Here is a 25,663-nt window from a genome sequence, read left to right as displayed (position 1 = left end):
GGAGCCAGGAGCCACTGGTGTTTCCCCGGCCTCCCCATTGTGGTGGAACCCCAAGTTTCCTCATTTTGCCTCGATCCCTGATCCTACCATCTGGGCCGTTAAGGGGGTGAAGTTGCTGGGGGATATTGTCTCTGGTGGGGAGCTGTGCTCCTTTGATGCCCTGAAGGCGCGTTATGATCTTCCAAATGGGTATTTTTTTCGCTATCTCCAACTTCGCCATGCGTTTGTGGCACAATTCGGTTCCTCTCGGGTTGCGATTAAAGCTTCAGCTCTTGAAACAGCGATCCAAGCGGCGGGTATGCGGAAGCCTCTCTCAGAATTGTACAGGGAATTGTTCGCTGTCACTCCGCCTGCTGTACGTAGATGTCGGGAACGCTGGGTGGAGGAGGTGCCTGACCTGGATGGTGATGACTGGGATGATATGTGGAGTTCACCCTTCGCCTACCTGGTCTCTGCGAGGGACCGTCTGATTCACTTTAAATTTCTGCATCGGATTTATTACACGCCGGCGAGGCTGGCACGTATTTATCAGACGGCCTCGGCGGAGTGCTGGCGTTGTTCCCATTCACCGGCGGACTTCAGTCACATCTTCTGGGGGTGCCCGGTGGTCAAGGACTATTGGGCATCCGTCTTAGCTTGTATTGTGGAGGTGGTTAAGATTCCGGTCCCCAGCTCCGTGGAGGTTTGCCTTTTGGGGTTGGTGGATGGCTTGGCCCCTGCGAGGGCCGTTCGTACTCTGGTCAGCTTTCTGCTTTTCTATGCGCGCAAGGCTCTGCTCTTACACTGGAAGAGTCCCTTGGCTCCCACGATCCTTTTCTGGAAAGGCTTGGTTAATAAAGTGACTCCGCTCTATAAGGCCACGTATCTCAGTAGGGGATGCCCCCGCAAGTTTGATAAAGTATGGAAAACATGGATAGACTCTCCGGCCTCGACCTCCGTTGATCAGCTTTAGTGTTCTATGTGCTACTGTTCGGGATTGTCTGGGGGGGGGGGGGGGGGATGGCCATGCCGGTCGGTGATATATTCCTGTTCATTGTGCTCTTACTGCATGTATAGAAGTCTCTCTATATTTTTTTTTTTTTTTTTGACTAAGCCATGGGGTTGCTGCTAATGGGCTCTGTGCTGGACTAATCTATAATGTTCTATGACCTTACTACTGGATAATTGGAGCAGTCTTGAGGGGTATCTTTATTACTGATGGATGCTTTGTTTTTCCACTGGACGTGCTGGATGGAGCCTGGGGTGGGGGGGGGGGTGGGGGGGTGGTGTGGGAGGGGTTTGACCTGTTGTCACTGTTTATGGTTGTTGCCCTGCGTGGCATTGTCTTGTCTGTTTTTTTGTGCAAAAATTCAATAAAAACAAAATTTTCAAAAAAAAAAAAACACGGACCGCTGGGTCCCCGCTGTAAGCAGAGTGGAAAGGATTTTCACTTGATTTAAAAAGGACCGTTCCGTGTGCTTTAAGATTTTTCGACTAAAGAAGTCTGCCAGCATGTTGTAGGTTCCCTTCAGATGGATGGCGGAGATGGATCTGATGTTTCTTTTGGGCCATGACAGCATCGTTTCTATCAGGCCCATTAGGCGAGTAGATTTTGTCCCCCCCTTGTCTGCTCAGGTATGCCACAGTTGTGGCGTTGATCGACTGAATCCGGACATCTCTGCCCTGAATGAAAAAGGGTCTGGGATAGTAGTCTCTAGGGATGATGGGTTGTTATCCAACCGGGCCAGAATGATTTTGTAGAGGCCTCATATGGAGCTGTGCCCAGGTGATGGCTGGAATTGAGGACGTCATTAGTCCCAACACCACCATGCCTGGTCTGATGGTCATGAATTCGGCTCCCATCAGAGATACTATGGCCTCTGATTTTGTTTACCCTTTTTTTCTGTTAGAAAAATGTTGGTTATTTTGGCATCTAGTACGTAGCCCAAGTATGTAACCCTCTGGCATGGGGTTATTTTTGATTTTTCTGCGCTCACTATCCATCCTAAGCTTGGCAAGTAAGAGATGATGGTGCTCAGATTGGCTTTCAGACTTTTTGCTGATTCGGTGAACAGCAGGTCGTCTACATATGGCACCAAGCCTATGCCCTGCTGTCCTAGGTTTTTTATGGATTCTGCCATTATTTTTGAGAATAACCTAGGTGCAGAAGAGAAACTGAAAGACACAGCTGTGTACTGCAAGTGTAGAGTAGATGCCGGGCCTTGGACCGCAAATCTTAAGTATCTTTGATTAATCTTCTTTATCGGCACGTGTAAATATGCATCCTGCAGATCTACTGTAGCCATGAATACTCTCGCCAGAAGGATATTCCTGACTGAGTAGATGGACTCCATCCTGAATCTCTTGTACCTTATCCTTTTGTTGAGTGATTTGAGGTTCAGTATGAGCCTTGGCTTTAAAGAAAAAAGAGGGGGGGGGGGGAAGAGAGAAAAGGGGTAAACATATATAGGACAATTAGCCCATAATATAATATTATATATTAGGTAAAATCACATGATGGGTGGACAACTCCACAAAATAGCAGCGATATTACAATGGCCAACTGCCTCTATCCCTAATATGGGAATAAAGGGGAATTTGGGACTTTATATGAAGTGTGTGAAGACAGTTAACATATAAAATAGGTAGAATGATTCTCCAAATATATACAGGTGGGTACAACATGATATTATAAAACAACAATTTTATTAACGACTGTCATCAACTCATACAAAATGACATGATGGCATAAGTATTGGCTGAGTATTGATATTTCTCGACATGTTTCGCAGAAATAACTGCTTCTTCAGGAGAATGTATAACAATTACTCTAAGAAGATATACAGGTCCCTCTCAAAAAATTAGCATATTGTGATAAAGTTCATTATTTTCTGTAATGTACTGATAAACATTAGACTTTCATATATTTTAGATTCATTACACACAACTGAAGTAGTGCAAGCCTTTTATTGTTTTAATATTGATGATTTTGGCATACAGCTCATGAAAAACCAAAATTCCTATCTCAAAAAATTAGCATATTTCATCCGACCAATAAAAAAAAAGTGTTTTTAATACAAAAAAAGTCAACCTTCAAATAATTATGTTCAGTTATGCACTCAATACTTGGTCGGGAATCCTTTTGCAGAAATGACTGCTTCAATGCGGCGTGGCATGGAGGCAATCAGCCTGTGGCACTGCTTAGGCGTTATGGTGGCCCAGGATGCTTCGATAGCGGCCTTGAGCTCATCCAGAGTGTTGGGTCTTGCGTCTCTCAACTTTCTCCTCACAACATCCCACAGATTCTCTATGGGGTTAAGGTCAGGAGAGTTGGCAGGCCAATTGAGCACAGTAATACCATGGTCAGTAAACCATTTACCAGTGGTTTTGGCACTGTGAGCAGGTGCCAGGTCGTGCTGAAAAATGAAATCATCTCCATAAAGCTTTTCAGCAGATGGAAGCATGAAGTGCTCCAAAATCTCCTGATAGCTAGCTGCATTGACCCTGCCCTTGATAAAACACAGTGGACCAACACCAGCAGCTGACATGGCACCCCAGACCATCACTGACTGTGGGTACTTGACACTGGACTTCAGGCATTTTGGCATTTCCCTCTCCCCAGTCTTCCTCCAGACTCTGGCACCTTGATTTCCGAATGACATGCAAAATTTGCTTTCATCCGAAAAAAGTACTTTGGACCACTGAGCAACAGTCCAGTGCTGCTTCTCTGTAGCCCAGGTCAGGCGCTTCTGCCGCTGTTTCTGGTTCAAAAGTGGCTTGACCTGGGGAATGCGGGACCTGTAGCCCATTTCCTGCACACGCCTGTACACGGTGGCTCTAGATGTTTCTACTCCAGACTCAGTCCACTGCTTCCGCAGGTCCCCCAAGGTCTGGAATGGGTCCTTCTCCACAATCTTCCTCAGGGTCCGGTCACCTCTTCTCGTTGTGCAGCGTTTTCTGCCACACTTTTTCCTTCCCACAGACTTCCCACTGAGGTGCCTTGATACAGCACTCTGGGAACAGCCTATGCGTTCAGAAATGTCTTTCTGCGTCTTACCCTCTTGCTTGAGGGTGTAAATGATGGCCTTCTGGACAGCAGTCAGGTCGGCAGTCTTACCCATGATTGCGGTTTTGAGTAATGAACCAGGCTGGGAGTTTTTAAAAGCCTCAGGAATCGTTTGCAGGTGTTTAGAGTTAACTAGTTGATTCAGATGATTCGGTTAATAGCTCGTTTAGAGAACCTTTTCATGATATGCTAATTTTTTGAGATAGGAATTTTGGTTTTTCATGAGCTGTATGCCAAAATCATCAATATTAAAACAATAAAAGGCTTGCACTACTTCAGTTGTGTGTAATGAATCTAAAATATATGAAAGTCTAATGTTTATCAGTACATTACAGAAAATAATGAACTTTATCACAATATGCTAATTTTTTGAGAGGGACCTGTAGAGTAATTGTTATACATTCTCCTGAAGCAGTTATTTCTGAGAAACATGTTGAGAAATATCAAATATCAAAAGATGGAATGGCATACATGCAGAGATATGCGTGATTGGTTTGTCCCTTCAATTGTGTAGGGATTTTTTACTCTGCATACAAGTATGTGCAGATACTTTTTAACATATTGTTTTGATATGTCAATGTACTAATGATCTTTTTACTATATGTATACTTTATGCCATCATGTCATTTTGTATTGAGTTCATGACAATCGTTAATAAAATTGTTGTTTTATAATATGTTGTACTCACCTGTATATATTTGGAGAATCATTCTACCCATTTTATGTTAACTGTCTTCACACACTTCATATAAAGTCCCAATTTCCCCTTTATTCCCATATTAGGGATAGAGGCAGTTGGCCATTGTAATATTGCTACTATGTTGTGGAGTTGCCCACCCATCATGTGATTTTACCCATTATATATTATATTGTGGGCCAATTGTCCTATATAGGTTTACACCTTTTCTCCCCCCCCCCCTTTTTCTTTGAATAATAGGGATGGAGGCATCTAGTCGTTGATAGGCAGTGCCTCATACAAAGTCCCAAACTTTTTCTTGTTCTTTCAGAAATGAGCCTTAGCTTGCCTGATGGCTTCTTCACTCGCAAATATGTGAGAGTTAACTCCTGTGTTTTCCTCTTCCGGCGGGATGTGACAAATCACTTTCTGCTTCCATAAGTTTTCTAGTGCGGATAGAAAGCCCTTTGCGTGGTGTGTATTTTGGGAGTGTCGTCGCATGGTACTTGGTTGGGGGACATGTTGAAAACTATCGAGTAACTGTCCGCTATCATACAAAGGACAAATCTGTTTTTTGTAGCCTTCCTCCACTGATGAGCAACGTTCGTCAATCTGCATCACCTAAGGGTTTGGCTGGGTTTGGCTGCGTCTGCTGCGACCATATCCAGATGGATTAGGCAGACGGTTGTTCAGGCCAATTCGTTGAAGGGTCAGGTTCCTCCTTTCCCTGTGAAAGCGCATTCTACTAGAGCGCCAAGTGCCTCTTGGACGGGCTTTTCGCCATCAGGCCTCTGTTCTACAAGTTTGTAAGGCAGCGACTTGTTCGTTTGTGCATACTTTTACAAAATTCTACAAGGTAGATTTGTTGGCATCTTCGGATGCCTCTTTTGGCCCCAAGGTTTTGCAGGCTGCTGTTTCGTAAGAGAATGTTTTGTTTCTACTAGCTGGGTAAGCTCCTGTTTGGTTGAGCTTCATGTTACCCAAGTTTAGACTTTTAGAATTTACATACTTTCCGGTTGCGTTCTTCAGAGAAAAGACATTCACCCAACAAAGGGAGATCAGTTAAGGTCTTCTTGGAGGCCTGGTCTGCTGACCAGCTCTTCATCCACACCATGCGGCTTAGGCAATCTCTACCGCTGACACTTTGGCAACCAGAGGGGCCCCACCCAAGGCCGCATCACACAGGAACACCAGGGCCTGGGCCATTTGGTCCGTGTGCTCAATCAGGGTCGGGGGAATGTCAGTGTTCAAGTTACCCCTAAGTACTTTAATCCATTCCATTACCGCCTGTGAAACCAGAACGGACGCAAAGATTGGTTTTAGTACCGAGCCCGCCAAAAGATGTAGGTGACGGGAAAGGGATTCCAGCCGTCTGTCCACCGGGTATGTAAACGCCAGGGAATCTTCCATGGGCACCCCAGTAGATTTGTTTAACCTGGAAACAGGGTGATTCACCCCCAGGTGGCACCATCCAGCAGTTTGAGACCGAGTTAGCAAAGGGATAACGGCGTTTGAAGCGCTTTGGCACCGCTATTGCTCATTCACAATATCGTGAAAATCCTCGGGTCAAGGGAACACCTGACCTGACTTCTGGGCTTTACGGGAGCCAAAAACTACCCGCCTTCCTGACTGTGTGGGCTCATCATCCATTGTTAATGTTTCCCTTACTGAATGAATCAGTGCTTTCACCAAAGCGCGTTCCCGCGCTGCAGCCGAGGAGGACATGTTCTCCTCACCATCCGACTGTGAGGACAGGGATCCCTCGAGGAGGGGGTTGTCCGTGACGACCATATCAGGCTCTGAATCAGAGGACAGAGAAGGCAGTGGCCGTTTTTGGTTAGTGAATGATTTCATTACAAAATTCATCTCTGATGCCAGATTTTCCAATGCTGCAGAGACTCCGATCCGGATGCACTAGCAGTCGCACTGAGGGGGTCTGGCGGAGAATTTACTGCTGGGGACTTAATTTTGAAATTTGCTCAAAAAAAGGTGTTCTGCCCCTTTAAATTAGGATTGCGGTCCGCACCGCTATATCGCGCTGTAACTGGAGTCACCCTTAAATAGCAGCAGGTAGCAGAGTGTGCCAGAGGAATGCCCAAGAAGACCCCTATACTGTACCACCTCACAGTGTATTCAGCAGCTTTGCAGCATGGAGAGTCAGCAGATATAATGTCTCACAGGAAGTGACCTGGAAGCACAAGAGGCCGAACTGCCTGTGTAGCTCCAGGCTACAAAAAAATGGTGCCAATGCAAAAGTATAGGAAGCTCAGGGAAAATGGCTGCTGTACCTTACACACAGAGAGCCAATGCCCACACTTAAGATGGCGGCCGGAATCGCTGCCATACGGTCAGGACCCAGGCATGAGGCCACCTCAGGTATCCACCAAAAAGGACCCCACAGGACAACGTAACAATGTATACACTCCCCCCCCCCCCGGGGCGTTGAATATAGCGCCCCGATGTGGGAGCAGAGAGGGCAGGGCTGGGTCCTGAAAGGCCTGGGGGGGGATCTTTCAGGATGAAACAGTCCTGATATCCCCTAGGAGTGGGCCCACATCTCCCCCCCCCCAGAGGCCGCTAGGGAAATGGGGGGCTCAGCATTACTCACCATACCATGGAACGGGTGGGCTCTGCTCCGGGCAGACTGCCTCCCGCCCTGAGTGAGGGTGCTGCTAGCCGAGGGGTACACTGCAACTCAGGGCGCTCCAGGTCGATGCGCAGGCTCGTCCCTCCACAGGGGCTCCGTCGTGGCAAGGCCTAGTGCGGGACTATAACCTGCTCACGCTCGATGGGCAGGCTGGGAGACTGTAAGGATCTAGATTAACCTCAGCCGGCTGTCGCTTGTAGTTCACCAGGAGGATTTCACTAGCTAGTGATAGTGAGCAAAGAGAAATAAACATAAATATTCTGAAAATAATAAAAAACTGGGACCGAAGTCCCAGCAGGAAACCTAGGTCCTACTCCTTCACTAGGCAGCAAGAAACTGATTTGAGAGCACATTGTGTGCGGGATTATGCCGAGAAGGACAGCCCCTATAGGCGTCAGTGAATTTTTTCACCGTCTAGTCTACTACTGTAGATGGCGCATAACCCATTGGTAAAGAAGCATAGCTAGTGCGTCTGTCAATGGACGATAGAGAAATTATATTTTCCTTTTTGCCAAGAATGCACTTTAAATCCTAAAATGTACATTTGCACTTTCCTGTTTTACCAAACAATGAAAAGTCTCTCTACTACACTTCGTTTAAGCAATAAATTGTCAATGCAGTATAAATGATCTTTATATGGTAAACTGACCAACAAAGTTACCATTTTTTTAGCACTACATATAAGACCTATTGTACACTGGGCGTTTGCCCTACCCTTCTAAACGCCAGGAGAAAAGCAGTGTTAAAAAAGCCTTGGAAACACCTTTTGGGGTGTTTAAGTGCTTCATGTGCGTGGGTGTTCATTCAATTAGATGGCCAGAATATTAACTTATTCTGGCCATTGAAATGAATGAACGCTAAAGAGTGTTATTTCTGCCAAAACGCTGCTGAATGCACTGGCAGTTTTTTCTTCTGCCTAAACTCCTGTAAATGCTTATGTGTGCATGGACACATAGCCTAACATTTAGGGGCATTTACAGGTAAGAAAAAAAAAAAAAGAAAATGTCTTGTGTGCATGAGACCTAAAAAGGTACAAACGAGAAGGAAAAAAAAAACCTTTATCGGTAGAGAAAGACAAGGATAAAAAAAGTATTTTAATTAAAACACTACCTGATCTTTCATTCTTGCTTTCCTGGGAATTGTGATGTCAGCCTCTGCTGGGTTACTAAACTTGATATCTATAAAACAATTTTCTCGCAGCGCTGCTTCTACTTTTCCAGATGATGGAACGGGAGAAGAACAAGCGGAATCAGCAGGTCGTGGAGAGATGCTTTCCATTCTACTTGTACTTCCAGTGCTAGAATTGTCTTCATCATCACTAGATAGGATTACTGGAAGTACAAAAGAAATTTTCAAGTAAGCAACTATAAATAATGCAGAGTGTTATCCAAAGAAATCAAATTTATTCAGATCACAAAAGACAGGTGAAAACGGCATATAAAACAACCCGGTGTGCCCAAGACCCTAAGGCTCCGTTCACATGTCAGCGTATGGATCGCGGGCAGAACCGCCGCGGTTCTGCCCGCGATCCGGAGATTATTGAAAATCGCGGGACGCCTGTGCGTTGCCCGTTGATTTGCACTAGCCCCCCAAACGCTGAGCGATGTTGCCACGATTTCGGCCTGCGGAATCGCAGTAACATCGCGCAAAAAAAAATCGTGGGACGCATTACGCCCAAAAAAGTACAAGAGCTCCTTTGGAACGTATTGCGTCCCGCGATTTTTTTTGCGCGATGTTACCGCGATTCGGCAGGAGAAAAATTGCGGCAACATCGCTCAGCGTTTGGGGGGCTATTGCAAATCAACGGGCAACGCACAGGCGTCCCGCGATTTGCAATAATCTCCGGATCGCGGGCGGAACCGCGGCGGTTCTGCCCGCGATCCATACGCTGACATGTGAACGGAGCTTAAAACAGAAGAAGTGGTGTAAATTAGGTGATCATCAACAAGAGATCGTGTTCTAACAAAATTTATTTTATGCTAAATACATACATTGTTATAGGTATTCTCTACCCATGACCTAAATGTACCTCCAAACCTCAATTTTCTCCTCTCAAATATTACCAGAATTTTTTTTACGTTGTGCATGTGTAGAGAAATAGCTTTTGATACTCCCTGTGATGTCATCACAAGCCTTGCAAACTATGGCAGCTGCTGGAAGGACAGATCAGTAATCCATCTCCCAGGAGCTCTTTTACTGCACACACAATGTGTGAACAGATTTAAACACATCATGGCAATAACACTGTTTGCTGGCAAAATACACAGTAGGTGACATTCTTCAGAACGGCTGGAGAGAACTAAGGCAAGGCTGGCAACACTGCATTAGATTTCTGGGCAGTAGAGACAGAACTGTTAGCATGCAAGAGGCAATCAGGAGCTTAATGGATTTAAAAAAAAAAAAAAAATCATCAGGTATTTTTTGGAATTTGCAGTATTTTAAAAGGGATAAAACAGGGAATGGACACTGCAGAGATGCACTGCATATGCATCCAAATACACACATATATAAGATGACATTGTGGTTTTCCCATTCTCAGGAGGTACAGTGCTAGAAATTCATTTTTTCCACAACAGATTAATCAGAAAATCAGCTAAACAGTAGAGGTACGCTGAATAGAACTTTTGATGCTGAAACTGGAAATGTAGGATGCAAGCCAAAAAAAAAAAAATAATTTTATATATATATATATATATATATATATATATATATATATATATATATATATATATATATATATATATATATAATTTTTTTTTTTTTTTTTATTCACAATTGTATTATATTTGACTTTTTAATATTAATTTAAAGAAATATGAATTCATTGTCTGCCATTATCAGCACCTTTAGTGCAAAAAAAAAAAAAAAAGCTCAAGAATGCATCCCCTTAAATTCTATGTCTTCACCGCACCAAAAACGCACCTCCCTGTTGAAATTCATTGAAAACACAGCAAGAACGCATCATTAACGCACCTGCATAACATTTTTGAATCACATGACCTATGAAAAAACACACCATAAGCTTTTTCAGCGCCATCATCATTACCTTTATCTTCATCTGCTAAATGCTGAAAAATAAGATATTTTTAAGATCTTACCGTGATATATTTTTCTCTTAAGACCATCTACAGACGCAGCCACATCATCAGCTGAATGGGTTATGCTGCCCCCTGCAGGAGTAGTCTAGGCAGTAAAAAATGTACATGTACACGCCCACGGAGCTGTCCCCGCAGGCATAACCCATCCACTAAGCTCAGCAAACCAGTTTAGTTGCAAGCAGTGAAGAAAAAAAACATCCCAAGTTTAGAAGGGTGGGTGCTATGTCTGTCGATGGACTTCAGAGAAAATGAATTTACAGTAAGATCTTACAGAAATCGTATTTTCTCTATCGTCCATCGACAGACGCAGCCTCACCTTCATCAGCTGAATGGGACGTTCCAAAGCAGTATAGTCATGAGGGGTTGTAAATACGCAACCGGAAAGTAACGTAAATTCCAAAAGGCTAAACTTAGCCAACTGGGTAACATTAAGCTAAACCAAACAACAGGAGCTCACCAGGTAAAGATCCCCAAGATAAACCAAACATTCTCTTACGAAACAGCAGCCTGCAAAACCTTGCGGCCAAAAGAGGCATCTGAAGATGACAACAGATCTACCTTGTAGAATTTTGTAAAAGTATGCACAAACGACCAAGTCGCTGCGTTACAAACTTGTAGAACAGAGGCCTGATGGCGAAAAGCCCAAGAGGCACTCAGCATTCTAGTAGAATGGGCCTTACAGGGAAAAAGGAGAAACCTGAACAACCGTCTGCCTGATCCATCTCTAAATGGTCGCAGCAGACGCAGCCAAACCTTTGCGAGGACCTTCCGTAAGAACAAAGAGTGAGTCCAATTTTTTAAAGGGCTCCGTAACCGTCAGATAAACTCTTATCGTCCAGACCACATCCAAGGGATGCAAGGCAATTTCCTTGGGATGCTTAGGACATAAGGAAGGCAACACGATGTCTTCATTAAGGTGAAAATCCGACACCGCCTTAGGGAGAAAAGATGGATTAGGTCGGAGGACCACTTTAACTCTGTGGACCACCAAATAAGGCGAACGACAGGACAGCGCCGCCAACTCAGACTCTGTGAGCAGAAGTAATAGCCACTAGAAAGGTAACCTTGGGGGCGTGGCTGAACTGCCTATGTGAGCGGACGTGTCCCGAGTCGGCTCTGCTATCCTGCTTGATAACATCCTGATTACTGGACCCTAACACCCGATACAACTATCAATCTGACCCGCACCTCCGTACATTGCACTCCGGTGATCGTTCGGTGCTCCTCGCTGCTTCGCTCTGCCATGACTAGGAGGAAGGATGACAGTGCCGCCGCAGCCAGGCAGATCCAAGATGGCGCCGGCCCGCTCCCACAGCGTGCGGTCCGTGAAAAGCCGCCCACAGCCATCGCTAAGCTGGGGAAGTTTGCCCGGGACCCGGCTAAGCACAAGCCCGCTACCTCTCCTCCAGCTCCTTCACCGACCTCCAGGAATCCTCCCTCTCCTCCTATGGCAGCGCTGTCTCCGCACGAGGCTATCCAGGCCGGATCTCCTCCAGGACCCGCAGTGAGTACACAGCCGGAGGGTGCTGGGGACGCAGCTCCGATGGAGGATGTCTCCCAGGCCGTCCCCACTATTCAGGACGTCCTAACGGCGATCCATACCTATGGTGCTTCCCTCTCTGAGCTGTCAGGGGAAGTTAAGAATATGAAGGAGGGTCTGCTTCATATCAGGCAAGACATGCAAAAGATGAGAGAGCGGACCACAGCTTTGGAGGGCCGGGTGAGTGCGGTTGAGGATGATTTACCCCCCCTGATCCAAGATGTGCGAATTAACTCCTCAGGGGTCTCTGAAGCGATGAACAGACTGGAGGATATGGAGAACCGGCTGCGCCGTAGTAATCTGCGCCTGGTGGGCATCCCAGAGAAAGCAGAGGGTAAATCTCCGGTGGAATTCATCGAACAATGGTTGCTAACTACCTTTGGGAAAGACAATCTCTCCCCATTTTTCTCTGTGGAGCGTGCACATAGGGTGCCTTTCAGGGCTCCTCCACCAGGGGTCCCTGATAGGCCATTTCTGCTGAAGCTGCTTCACTATAAAGATAGAGATATTATTCTGAGACTTGCCCGGCAACAGCCTCGCATGGAGATTCAAGGCACTAGAGTTTCCATATATCCTGATTTTTCGGCAGCTCTACAGAAACAGAGGGTGCGCTTTACTGAAATCAAAAAACGCCTGCGTGCCATTCCATTGGTGTATTCCATGATGTATCCGGCCAAACTTCGGGTAGTGGCGAACGGAACAGTGCACTTCTTTGAGAATCCCACTTCTGCCACTAACTGGCTGGATCGCCAGGAGCGGCAGCTCAGAGCTGCGGCGGAATGATCATCCCCACGTGGAGCAAGGGTTTACTTAAGCTGATTGGGTCCTTTAATATTCTGCTGTGAGCCACGGAGCCGTACATTGTTCGGGGATTATGGTACCACCGTTGTCTCACTTTCTGGAGCCCGTGGAAGGGAAGAATCGGGTCTATACAGTTATGGAAGTTCGGGCCCTCTTCTACTACCCCCTCGCCCTGCTAGGGCTGGATGACTGTTCCCTGCGGGGCACGGGTGAATGTAGCTCCCCCGGCTACATTTCGCCACGTTTTTTTGTCCCTGTTCTTCATTATGTGTTTTTGGTTTTTGTTTTTCTGTCTGTTTTTTTTTCCGGTGACATACACTATGGAACTTTTCCTGCACGCCCTACGCCCTATGCTACCTGTACTGAACTTTGTGCCCCTCGGCCTCCTCTACAGTTCCTGAATACCTGGTCCCCCTGCTGGGATCCTCTTCGCGGTCCCCCTGTTGGCTCCTCCTGCCACTTTCCTGCAATGTTTAGTTACCATGGCGACCATTAATGACTCTTTGTTATCCTGGAATGTCCGAGGACTGGGAGACCCTGGTAAACGCACTGCTGTTATGACCCTGTTGTCGCACCAAGGTCCTGCGATGGTGTGCCTGCAGGAAACCCACCTTACTCCGGACTCGGCCGGCGGACTCCGCTCTAGGCGGTTTCCGATCCAGTTTCATTCCTATCACAGTCAATATTCTAGGGGTGTCTCGATTTTACTTTCAGCAACTGTCAAATTTGAATTGCAGGACTCCTTGGTGGACTCTCAAGGCAGATTTATTTTCTTGGCTGGAGTATGGAATGCATTTGTGTGTATAATAGCGAATGTGTATATCCCTCCCCCCTTCTCCTTTGAGGTGCTAGAGTGCCTGTCTCGGTTTGTCGGGAAACATCCCCAAGTGCCAATATTAGTGATGGGTGATTTTAATAACGTGCTTGACCCGACCCTAGATGTCCATAGGAGATTCTGCCCCGGGGGTTCCAGGAGGCCCACTCCGTTTGCTCGATTTATGGGGGAGCTGGGCCTGGTGGATCTCTGGCGCAGTTCGCATCCGCTTGCTGCCGGTTTCTCTTGTCATTCCCTGTCTCACTCCTCACTATCCCGCATTGACCTTGCCTTTGGATCGGACCTTACCCACGCCCTTTCCCCGGTAGTTACCTATTTAGCTAGGGGGTTGTCGGATCACTCCCCACTCCAGCTACGGCTCCAGTTTCCGGGGGGTAGATTACCCATGCATTGGAAGCTGAACCCGTTTTGGCTTTCGCTGTTCCCGGATCATGCATCATTTGCCACCCAGTTGACGCACTTTTTTACTGAGAACAGGCACTCTGCAGCTCCGGGGATTGTGTGGGACACTATGAAAGCATATTTACGTGGGATGTGCATTAAGGAGGGTTCCTCTATTAAATCTAATAGCAGACGCTGGGCAAAGGAGGCTGGTGAGGCGGTGCTCCAGGCCGAGCGCGACTACTTAGCTTCCCCCACGGCGGCCTCGGAGGGCCGTTGGCTGGAAGCACAACGTTTCTATAGATCGGTACAACACCAGCAGGCGGACCATAAGCGCTTCTTCACCTCCCAGGCTTACTTTGAGGAAGGGGAGAAGACAGGTCACATGCTCGCTGTGATTTCTAGAGCTCAGCGCCCTCCATCCGTAATACACAGGCTGGTTCTTTCTGCTGATCGGGAGGTCACGGACACTGCGGATATCTTACAGGGATTTAGGTCATTTTTTGAGGATCTGTACTCCTCCAAGGTGTCTTATGACCCGGTGGACCTACAGACCTTCCTTGGGGAACTCCAGCTGCCGAGGGTGTCTGCCCGAGATAGGGCGATGCTGGATTCCCCTATCCGGTTGGAGGAATTACAGGAGGCTCTGGCTTCTTCCCCTAATTCTAAGGCCCCGGGGACGGATGGGATACCATTAGAGATGTATAAAACTTTTGGAGGGGTTTTGTTGCCTGAGTTACTTACTGTCCTACAGGCCTCTTATGAAACGGGGGAGCTCCCACGCTCCATGTATGAGGCGGTGTTAGTTGTTCTCCTGAAGCCCGGGAAGGATCCGACTCGCCCAGAATCTTATAGACCGATTTCTCTATTACCCACTGATTTGAAATTACTGGCTAAAGTGCTGGCTACTCGTTTGTCGAAAGTTATTGCCAAGCTGGTGCATGGTGACCAATCCGGTTTTATACCGGGCCGGTCCACGGCCACCAATATCCGTAGACTGTATTTGAATATGCAGGTCCCTCCGGATAATTGTGGTCGAAGAGCAATACTATCGCTTGACGCTGCTAAAGCATTCGATAGCGTGGAATGGCAGTACCTATGGGCGGCCCTTGAAGGCTTTGGCCTGGGACCCTCCTTTATTAAATGGATGAAGATCCTATATGCTGCACCTACGGCTTGTCTCCGCGTCAATAATTCGCTTTCACGATCATTTCCGCTGTGTAGGGGCACTAGGCAGGGGTGTCCGTTGTCCCCCCTGCTGTTTGCCCTAGCGGTGGAGCCCCTGGCGGCGGCGGTGAGGGCTGACCCAGCTATTGTGGGTTTCCGCCGGGGGGAACGGGAGGACAAGCTTGCATTGTATGCTGACGACGCGTTGTTTTTGGGCGACGCGTCGGGCTCTCTGATTGCATTAATGCACCTGATTCATAGATTCGGATCCTTCTCGGGTTTCCAGATAAATTGGGATAAGTCTGTCTTGCTGCCGCTAGACCCCCTGGAGGTTGCTTTGCCCCCGGTTGCGTCACAGATTGAGGTGGTGTCCCAATTCCGCTATTTGGGAGTGGTGGTCCACCCTGATCTGGGGCAATATATTAAGCTCAATATTCTCCCTTTGTTGCATAGGTTTCGAGAGAAGTTGACTAGCTGGGTCAGGTTGCCTCTGTCGGTGGTTGGCAGATGCAACCTGATCAAGATGATCTGGAATCCACAGCTCTTATATGTTTTGCATAACTCGCCGGTATGGGTCCCCATACATGTGTTCAAGCGCTTCAACACTGTTTATCGTGCACTCATTTGGAGGAAACAGTCCGCCAGGATTCGTTTAGAAACTTTGCAGGAAGCCAAGGATAGTGGTGGTTTGGCCGTTCCGAACCCCTTCTATTACCTTTTGGCGTCCCAACTGCAGCACGTGACGGGATGGTTGCGAGATGACGCCACTGATCCTGTCAGGCGGATCCTTGAGACTCGTCTGGCTGGTGGGACGCTTGTCGAGGCGCTGGAGTCGGGCACCCTGCGAGGTTTGTCTGGCTGTCCCACTCTCGCGCTTCTTGACAGGGTTTGGCAGAGAGCTAAGAAACATTTTACTTATGTTGGATTCTCCAAATACTCCCGTATACTGAATAATGCTAACTATCCCGAACTGGATAAATTGCGGACCTCTCTGCGATGGGGGGACTATGGCATCCGCTTTATTTACCAATTGTATAGGGGGGATGTGCTTAAGGATTTCCAGTCTTTACGCACCGAATTTGGCCTGCCTAACTCCCTCTTCTTTCAGTATCTCCAGCTACGTCATGCCATTAATACTCAGTCTAGGGTCTCTCCGTGGGGTATGTGCCAGCCAGCTATCCTTCTGAGTTTAGTTAACACCACGAGTAAAAAGGGGCAGATCTCCTCGCTCTACACGGCCCTCATGGGACAGGTTTCAAGAGCTATGACACTTAAATGCAGGGAATCCTGGGCTGAGGACCTGGGTCCCATTTCTGCTGAGGAGTGGACCGGTATCCTGGACAATGTTCCCAGGGTCTCTCTATCCTCCTCACAGAGGCTTACTCAATTATTTATTTTACACCGTACCTACCGGACCCCGCAGCGCTTGCATGGTTGGCGGCGGAGGGATACTCCCCTGTGCCCTCGATGCAAAGTTCACACGGGCGATTTATTACATATGCTGTGGCGCTGCCCGAAGTTACATCGCTACTGGCATGGGATTATACGCTCTATTAACGATATCTGGAAACTGACATTGTCTGTGGAACCCAAACTGTGTATCCTGGGGTGGCTGGATGAGGAACTCTACCCCCCCGAGGTACACACTGCAATCCTCAGAGTACTCTTTGTTGCTAGAAAACGGATAGCCCGGAAATGGATCTCTGCTCAGGCTCCTACGCATGACGCCTGGGTGGAGGAGGTTAAGGTACTCTTGAACAGGGAGCATCTCACCTATAACCACAGAGGGAATGCCATGAAATTTGAGCGCATATGGGGCCCATGGTTAGATGTCTCGGGTCTAGCCCCACTTCATCTAGTGTCCAATAGGATTATGGGTGGGGTTCGACGATCTTGGGTCTACCGCAATTTCCTTATGGCTGATACGTAGACATCCCCTGTGGCCCACGTGTATGGAATTGCTCACCGGAATTTGTGTGTCTTGTTTTGTTTTGTTTCTGATGATGAAGGAGACATATCCTCCTGGAACTTTGTTCTGGAATTATGATGCTTAGAGTATTAGATTATTTCTACTGCACTGTATTTTCATGGATGACATATTGTAGTGATGTCGTGCACTCGGCGACGGTTCCTCGGCCGCCGCATTTGTTCTGCCCATGCCTCTCTAAGTAAGGTATTATCGAGCAATGGAGAACTCATCGTCTGTTCCCTTTTTTATGTTTGGTTTTGTTATGTATTGTATGTGAAAAAAGTTTTTGTGTGTTTTTTTTTTTCTCAATAAAAATTATCTGATTTTAAAAAAAAAAGAAAGGTAACCTTCTGCGACAAGGAAAGCAGAGAAATCTTCCAAATGTTCTCAAAGGGAGGCTTTTGAAGAACAAACATCAGATTGAGATCCAACGGAACAGGGATCTCCTCGGAGAAGCCAGATGACGCACGTCTTGAATAAAAGAGCAAATCAAGCTATTAGTAGCCAACGAACGTTGGAAGTAAATGGCCAGGGCAGACACCTGACCCTTGATAGCGCCCAACTCCAAGTGCTGCTCAACCCCTTTTTGTAAAAAGGCCAAAACCCTAGCTATAGGAAACAAGTGAGGGTGCAGCTGCAGCGATTCACACCATGAAATGTACGATTTCCACGTATGATGATAAATCTTCCTAGATGTTGATTTCCTGGCCTTCAAAAGGGTAGGAATCACAGAGTCAGAAAGACCTCTATCCCTCAACACCCTGCTTTCAACAGCCAGGCCATTAAAGCCAGCAACCGTAAAGCAGGATGGAAGATCAGTCCTTGAGACAGCAGATCTTTCCTTAGAGGAAGTCGCCATGGAGGATCCATGACCAGCCTGGTGCCACCAGAACGACCAGAATGCCTTCCACCGCCACCCAGCAAAGAAACCTCGGCAGGAGTACGAGCGTGGGGAAGGCATAAATCAGGCGATATTGGCTCCAGGGAGCCACCAGAGCGTCTGTGGCATCGCTCAGAGGATCCTGAGACCTGCCCACAAACCACTGAACTTTCCTGTTGAGGCAAGACGCAAACAGATCCACCTCCGGAGTACCCCACAGGGCACACAGGAGGTGAAACACTTCCTCCGGATAAAGGGACCATTCCCCTTGATCCAACACCTGACGACTCAGGTAATCGGCTTGCCAATTTTCCACACACGGGATGTGGACTGCGGAGAGAGCCGGAACATTGGCTTCCGCCCAAACCAGAATCTCTGCCACCTCCTTGGCCGCCAGGGCACTCTTGGTGCCCCCTTGATGATTGATGTAAGCCACAGCCTTAGCATTGTCCGACTGTATCCGAACCGGAGAGCCACGTAGCCGACTCGTCCAATGGAGCAGGCAGAGCCTAAATCGCCCTCAGCTCCAGAATATTGATCGGCAGGGAGGATTCCTCTGCTGCCCAAGTCCCTTGGGCACAAAGTTTCCCCAGCACTCCAAGCCAGCCTGACAGGCTGTCGTCCGTGGTCACCACCGTCCAGAACAGTAGGAATGACTTGCCCTGGCACAGGACAGGTGACTGGATCCACCAGGACAGAGCCGACGTCGTGAGATGGCTCAAACAAATCTTCTGGTCCAATGAACGATGATCCCTGTTCCACTTTGCCAGATTCTCCTTCTGCAGAGGTCTCGAGTGAGATTGAGCAAACAGGACTGCTTCGAAGGTCAACACCATCAGGCCCAGGGCCCTCATGCAAGTCCGCAAGGAAGTCTGATCGGTTTCCCTCAGCAACCTGATCTGTGAATGTCAGATTTACAATGCCTTAAGGGAATTGTAGTTTCTGAACAGCTGGAGGGCCATAGTTTAGACACGCTTGGTCTAAAGGAAGAAAGACCCTCGCCAGAGCAGAGTCGAGAATCAGCCCCAGATAAGTGACCCATACAAATGGCATCAGAACAGATTTCTGGAAATTGATCGTTCACCCGAATTCCTGAAGGGTCTGAACTGTAATATAGATGTTGCCCAACAGATCCTCTGCCACCGCAAAGCGGAGGAATCTTTGATGTCCCTCGAATATGGGGACGAGGAGATACGCATCCTTGATATCGATGGAGGCAATAAAATCCCCCTGGTTCAATGATGCCACCACTGACCGAATGGACTCCATTCGAAACTTCTGCTCCCACACAAAGCGGTTTCAAGCCTTGAGATCTAGGATGGAACGCACCTTGCCCACCTTTCTGGGTACCGTGAACAGGTTTGAAAAGAAACCCTGAGAGCGTTCCTGCGGCGGAACCACCACAATCACCCCTTGAGCCAGGATAACCTGCACAGCTTCCCGAAGATCCTTTAAACGCTCTGGAGACAGGTGAAGATTTGACTGAAAAACTTGTCCCCCGGCCGGGATCAAAATTCGATCTTGTACCTGGAACAAACCAGCTTGCAAACCTAATTGACCTGAATGAACGAAGTCCTGGGTTTCTGGAAGAAGATGGGCGAGAGCGCCCCTTCATGCTGAAGAGGACTTGTACCGGACTGAATGGCTTTAGGCGTGCCCCAATGCTTTTTAGCCCCTCCAGAAGCTCTGAATGGCTTAGCCTTTTCTTGCGCCCCAGAGGCACGAAGAAACCGTCTGTGAGTAGTAAAGGAAGGACCCCGCTTAGCACAGGGTGTTTTACCTTTGGAGGATTGAGGAAGAAGAGTACTCTTCCCGCCATCAGATCTTTGATCAACTCATCCAAGGAGTCACCAAACAAACGTTCTCCCAGAAAAGGGAGATCTGTCAGGGCTTTTTTGTAAGCTTGGTCAGCCGATCAGCTATTCAGCCAAACCATGCGTCGTAAGACAATCCCCACAGCCGAGACCCTGGCCATCAGGGGAGCCGCATTGATGGACGCATCACACAGGAACACCGGGGCCTGGGCCACCTGGTTCAAAAGTCCCCTTCAGGGCCATGATTCCATAACCGTCTGTGAAACCAAAATTGACACAGACTGATTTCAAAATGGAACCCACCAACACATGAAGATGGCAGGAAAGGGATTGCACCCGCCTGTCCACTGAATCTGTAAAACCCAGGGAATCTTCCACAGGCACAAAAGTAGATTTATTCAACCTGGAAACAGGGTGGTACCACTTTAGGTGGCACCGTCCAAGGGTTGGAAACCGTATTAGCAAAAGGATACTGGTGTTTAAAGCGTTTTTGGCACCACTAGCGCGTGCTTAACGCACCACCATTGGTCATTCATAATATCATGAAAGGTGTAGGGACAAGGGAAAACCTTGCCAGACTTTTAAGTCTTGCGGGAGCCAAAAGCCACATGCCGGCGTGCGTTCAACCAGTTTCAAAGTTTCCAGCACTGAAATAATCAGGGCTTCCACCAAAGCGCATCCCGCACTGCAGCTGAAGACGACAGGTTCTCTTCACTATCTGACTGCGAGGACAGTGACCATTCAAGTAGGGGGTGTCCGGGGCAACCACATCAGCCTCTGAATCAGAGGACACCACCAAAAACGTAGAAGGCAGCGGCCATTTCCGGCTATTAACCTTTTTCATGACAAAATCAACTTTGGTTGCTGAAATTGTGGCCAGCAACTGCGATCCGGGCTGTCTGGGAGTCGCACAGAGTGGATCTGAGGGTGAATTCACAGCCTGGGACTCCATAATTAAAGTTACCAAAAAACGGTCGCTTTAAGGAGCGCTGATCACGGTTCCCACCACCGATGGCAGAGGTCTGCAGAGTCGCCCTTTAAAATACACTAACAGCAGAGTGTGCAGGGATATGCCCGCAAAGACCCCAGTACTGTACCACCGCCAGAGAAACCCTCCTGATCGTCCTAAGCACATGTAGAAGAGAGAAAGGAAATGACCTCGGCCAGCAGCAGGAAGCAGAAGCACAGGAAGTGATCCCGCCTGGATGTAAAAGGTCACGCTGCCTAGTGCAGTACAGAGGACCACACAAAAATGGTTGCCAATACATTACAATAGGAAGCTCAGGGAAAATGGCTGCCCCATACAAGTCAATGGGGAAAAAGCTGTACATTGCCCACACTTAATATGGCGGCGCCCACGGCGAGCCAAGCGGCCAGGGACCAACACAATGAGGCCTACAGGATCCATAACAAGACCCAGCAATCCACAAGGTATGATGCTACCCCCTCAGGGCGCCAGGCACCCCTAGTCGCATAGCCCCCCACGGGGACGTGAGACAGGCAAAAGGACGGCTACCAGGCAGGCCAGGGGGGATCTTTTAGGAGGTACAGGTCCTATCATCCCAAGGAGAGGGCCCACATCCCCCCAAGGCCACATTTACTCACCATACCATTGACCGGGTGGCCTCTGCTCCGGGCAGACCATCTCCCACCCGAAGTGGGGGTGCTGCCAGCCGAGGGGTATGCTGCGACTCAGGGCGTTCCAGGTTATCGCGTCCCGATGAGGCATCCGCTCGCAGGCTCGTCCACATCCGGAAAGGGGCATCGTCTTGGCAAGGCGTAGTGCGGGACTATAACCTGCTCACGTTTGTAGGCCAGGCTGGGGGGACCATAAACATAGAATGTGTCGGCAGATAAGAACCATTTGGCCCATCTAGTCTGCCCAATATATCTGAATCATATGAATAGTCCCTGGCCCTATCTTATATGAAGGATAGCCTTATGCCTATCCCATGCATGCTTAAACTCCTTCACTGTATTTGCAGCTACCACTTCTGCAGGAAGGTTATTCCATGCATCCACTACTCTCTCAGTAAAGTAATACTTCCTCATATTACTTTTAAATCTTTGCCCCTCTAATTTAAAACTGTGTCCTCTTGTGGTAGTTTTTCTTCTTTTAAATATGCTCTCCTCCTTTACCGAGTTGATTCCCTTTATGTATTTAAAAGTTTCTATCATATCCCCTCTGTCTCTTCTTTCTTCCAAGCTATACATGTTAAGGTCCTTTAACCTTTCCTGGTAAGTTTTTTCCTGCAATCCATGTACTAGTTTAGTAGCTCTTCTCTGAACTCTCTCTAGAGTATCTATATCCTTCTGGAGATATGGCCTCCAGTACTGCGCACAATACTCCAAGTGAGGTCTCACCAGTGTTCTGTACAGAGGCATAAGCACTTCTCTCTTTCTACTGCTTATACCTCTCCCTATACATCCAAGCATTCTGCTGGCATTTCGTGCTGCTCTATTACATTGTCTTCCCACCTTTAAGTCTTCTGAAATAATTACTCCTAAATCCCTTTCCTCGGATACTGAGGTCAGGACTGTGTCAAATATTCTATATTCTGCCCTTGGGTTTTTACGCCCCAGGTGCACTATCTTGCACTTATCCACATTAAATTTCAGTTGCCAGAGTTCTGACCATTCTTCTAGTTTTCCTAAATCCTTTTCCATTTGGCGTTTCCCTCCAGGACCATCAACCCTGTTACATATCTTTGTGTCATCAGCAAAAAGACAAACCTTACCATCGAGGCCTTTTGCAATATCACTTATGAAGATATTAAACAAAATTGGTCCCAGTACAGATCCCTGAGGTACCCCACTGGTAACATGACCTTGTTCTGAATGTTCTCCATTGACTACAACCCTCTGTTGTCTGTCACTCAGCCACTGCCTAATCCACTCAACAATATGGGAGTCCATGCTCAATGACTGCAGTTTATTGATAAGTCTTCTATGTGGGACAGTGTCAAAAGCCTTACTAAAATCTAGATATGCAATGTCTACTGCACCTCCACCATCTATTATTTTAGTCACCCTGTCAAAAAAATGTATAAGATTTGTTTGACATGATCTCCCTGAAGTAAACCCATGTTTTTCATCTTGCAATCCATGGGATTTAAGATGTTCCACAATCCTATCCTTTAATAGGGTTTCCATTAATTTGCCTACTATTGATGTCAGACTCACTGGTCTATAGTTGCTCGATTCCTCCCTACTACCTTTCTTGTGAATGGGCACGACATTTGCCAATTTCCAATCTTCCGGGACGACTCCTGTTACTAATGATTGGTTAAATAAATCTGTTAATGGTTTTGCCAGCTCACCACTAAGCTCTTTTAATAATTTTGGGTGTATCTCATCAGGACCCTGTGACTTATTTGTCTTCACTTTAGACAGCAATCTTAGAACGTCTTCCTCTGTAAAGACACATGCATCAAACGATTCATTAGTCATCCTTTCAAGTGGAGGTCCTTTTTCTTCTGTAAAAACTGAACAGAAGTATTCATTAAGGCAGTCGGCTAGCCCTTTATTCTCTTCTACATACCTTCCGTCCTTTAATTTAGTTATTCCTTGTTTTAATTTCCTTTTTCCATTTATATATCTAAAGAATGTCTTATCCCCCTTTTTCATAGACTGAGCTAGTTTTTCTTCTGCCTGCGCTTTAGAAGTTCTTATAACTTGCTTGGCCTCTTTCTGCCTAATCTTGTAGATTTCCTTATCTTCGTTGCTCTGGGTTTTTTTATAATTACAAAATGCTAGCTTTTTATTTTTAATGATTTGGGCCACTGCTGCCTAGTACCACAGTGGTCTCTTCCTTTTTTTGCTTTTACTGACAAGTCTAATGCAATTTTCTGTTGCCTTCAATAATGCACCTTTTAAGTAGTCCCATTTCTCCTGGACTCCATGTAATCTGTTCCAGTCTAATAAGGGCTCATTTATGACTGATTTTATTTTTGAAAAGTCTGTTTTTCTAAAATCTAAAACTTTTGTTTTTGTGTGGTGTGACTCTTTCACAGTTCATATATCAAACCACACTGACTGGTGATCACTAGATCCCAAGGTTTCGCCTACAATGACATCATATACCGAATCCCCATTTGTGAATACCAAATCCAAAATGGCCTCCCTCCGGGTTGGCTCCTCAACCACTTGTTGCAGAGACAACCCCAGTAGGGAATTTAGAAAATCTGTACTCCTGGTAGAACTTGCTATTTTGGTTTTCCAGTTTATATCTGGAAGATTGAAATCTCCCATAATGATAACTTCTCCTTTCATTGTCATTTTAGCTATTTCTTCAACTAGTAGATCATCTAGTTCTTTAACTTGACCAGGTGGTCTATATATCACACCTACACGAGTTACTGCATGATTAGCAAACTGCAACGTAACCCAAACTGACTCAATGTTGGCCTCACCAACTTGTATTAGGTTCGATTTAATGCTATCTTTGACATACAGGGCCACTCCTCCTCCTTTCTTGCCTTCTCTGTCTCTTCTGTATAAAGAGTACCCTGGTATGGTTATGTCCCAGTCATTTCTTTCATTAAACCATGTCTCCGTAACAGCCACTAAATCTACATTCTCAGATGCCATTATTGACCCAAGTTCATTGATTTTTTTTACCTAAACTGCGAGCATTTGTAGACAGGACTCTGAGCTTATCATTTCTTAACCTCTGTGCTTCTGACCTGTTCTGACATTGTTTCGGGGGGCAATTGGACTCTTGTATTTTCACTTTTTTGCTCCCCCCTTCCTAGTTTAAATACTCTTTCGGAAATTCTTGGAGTTGTTCACTAAGTACATTTGTTCCTTTGAGAGAAAGATGCAAACCATCTTTTTTGTACAGTTCCTTTCTATTCCAAGTAGAGCTATCATGAGAAACAAAGCCAAATCCTTGCTCTTGACACCATTTACTAAGCCATATGTTGAACTCCTTTATGCGCCTCTGCCTATCATTCTGAACATTATGCACAGGCAGAACTTCAGAAAATGAAATGGTGGATGCAAAATCCTGTACGTCATTACCAAGTGTGATAAAATATTTTTTCACCTCTGACACTTCATTGCAAGCCAGGTCATTTGTCCCTAGATGGACAAGAACATCCACGTCCCCTTCCTGCTTTGCTTGCTTAACAATACAGGGAGTGCAGAATTATTAGGCAAATTAGTATTTTTGAGGATCAATTTTATTATTGAACAACCACCATGTTCTCAATGAACCCAAAAAACTCAATATCAAAGCTGACTATGTTTGGAAGTAGTTTTTAGTTTGTTTTTAGTTTTAGCTATTTTAGGGGGATATCTGTGTGTGCAGGTGACTATTACTGTGCATAATTATTAGGCAACTTAAGAAAAATCAAATATACAGTATACCCATTTCAATTATTTTTTTACCAGTGAAACCAATATAACATCTCAACATTCACAAATATACATTTCTGACATTCAAAAACAAAACAAAAACAAATCGGTGACTAATATAGCCACCTTTCTTTGCAAGGACACTCAAAAGCCTGCCATCCATGGATTCTGTCAGTGTTTTGATCTGTTCACCATCAACATTGCATGCAGCAGCAACCACAGCCTCCCAGACACTGTTCAGAGAGGTGTACTGTTTTCCCTCCTTGTAAATCTCACATTTGATGATGGACCACAGGTTCTCAATGGGGTTCAGATCAGGTGAACAAGGAGGCCATGTCATTAGCTTTTCTTCTTTTATACCCTTTCTTGCCAGCCACGCTGTGGAGTACTTGGACGCGTGTGATGGAGCATTGTCCTGCATGAAAATCATGTTTTTCTTGAAGGATGCAGAC

The 25,663-nt window shown here is 46.7% G+C and overlaps 1 protein-coding gene across 1 annotated transcript in view; it reads right to left on the bottom strand.

Moving 5' to 3' along the window:
- The window catches only part of SENP6 (SUMO specific peptidase 6), a gene marked incomplete at its 3' end in the record, with an annotated part of 259,644 nt that overhangs the window by 154,451 nt on the left and 79,530 nt on the right, over positions 1–25,663 (bottom strand). Inside the window, 1 exon segment of the mRNA XM_082250891.1 lies at positions 8,479–8,699. Coding sequence (XP_082107017.1) covers positions 8,479–8,699 — 221 coding nt within the window.

The sequence above is a fragment of the Pelophylax lessonae genome (assembly GCF_965119305.1).
Source record: "Pelophylax lessonae genome assembly, chromosome: 3".
Taxonomy (NCBI): domain Eukaryota; kingdom Metazoa; phylum Chordata; class Amphibia; order Anura; family Ranidae; genus Pelophylax; species Pelophylax lessonae.
Note: the sequence above shows the minus strand (reverse complement) of the source record. Positions and strands in the feature narration are given on the sequence as shown.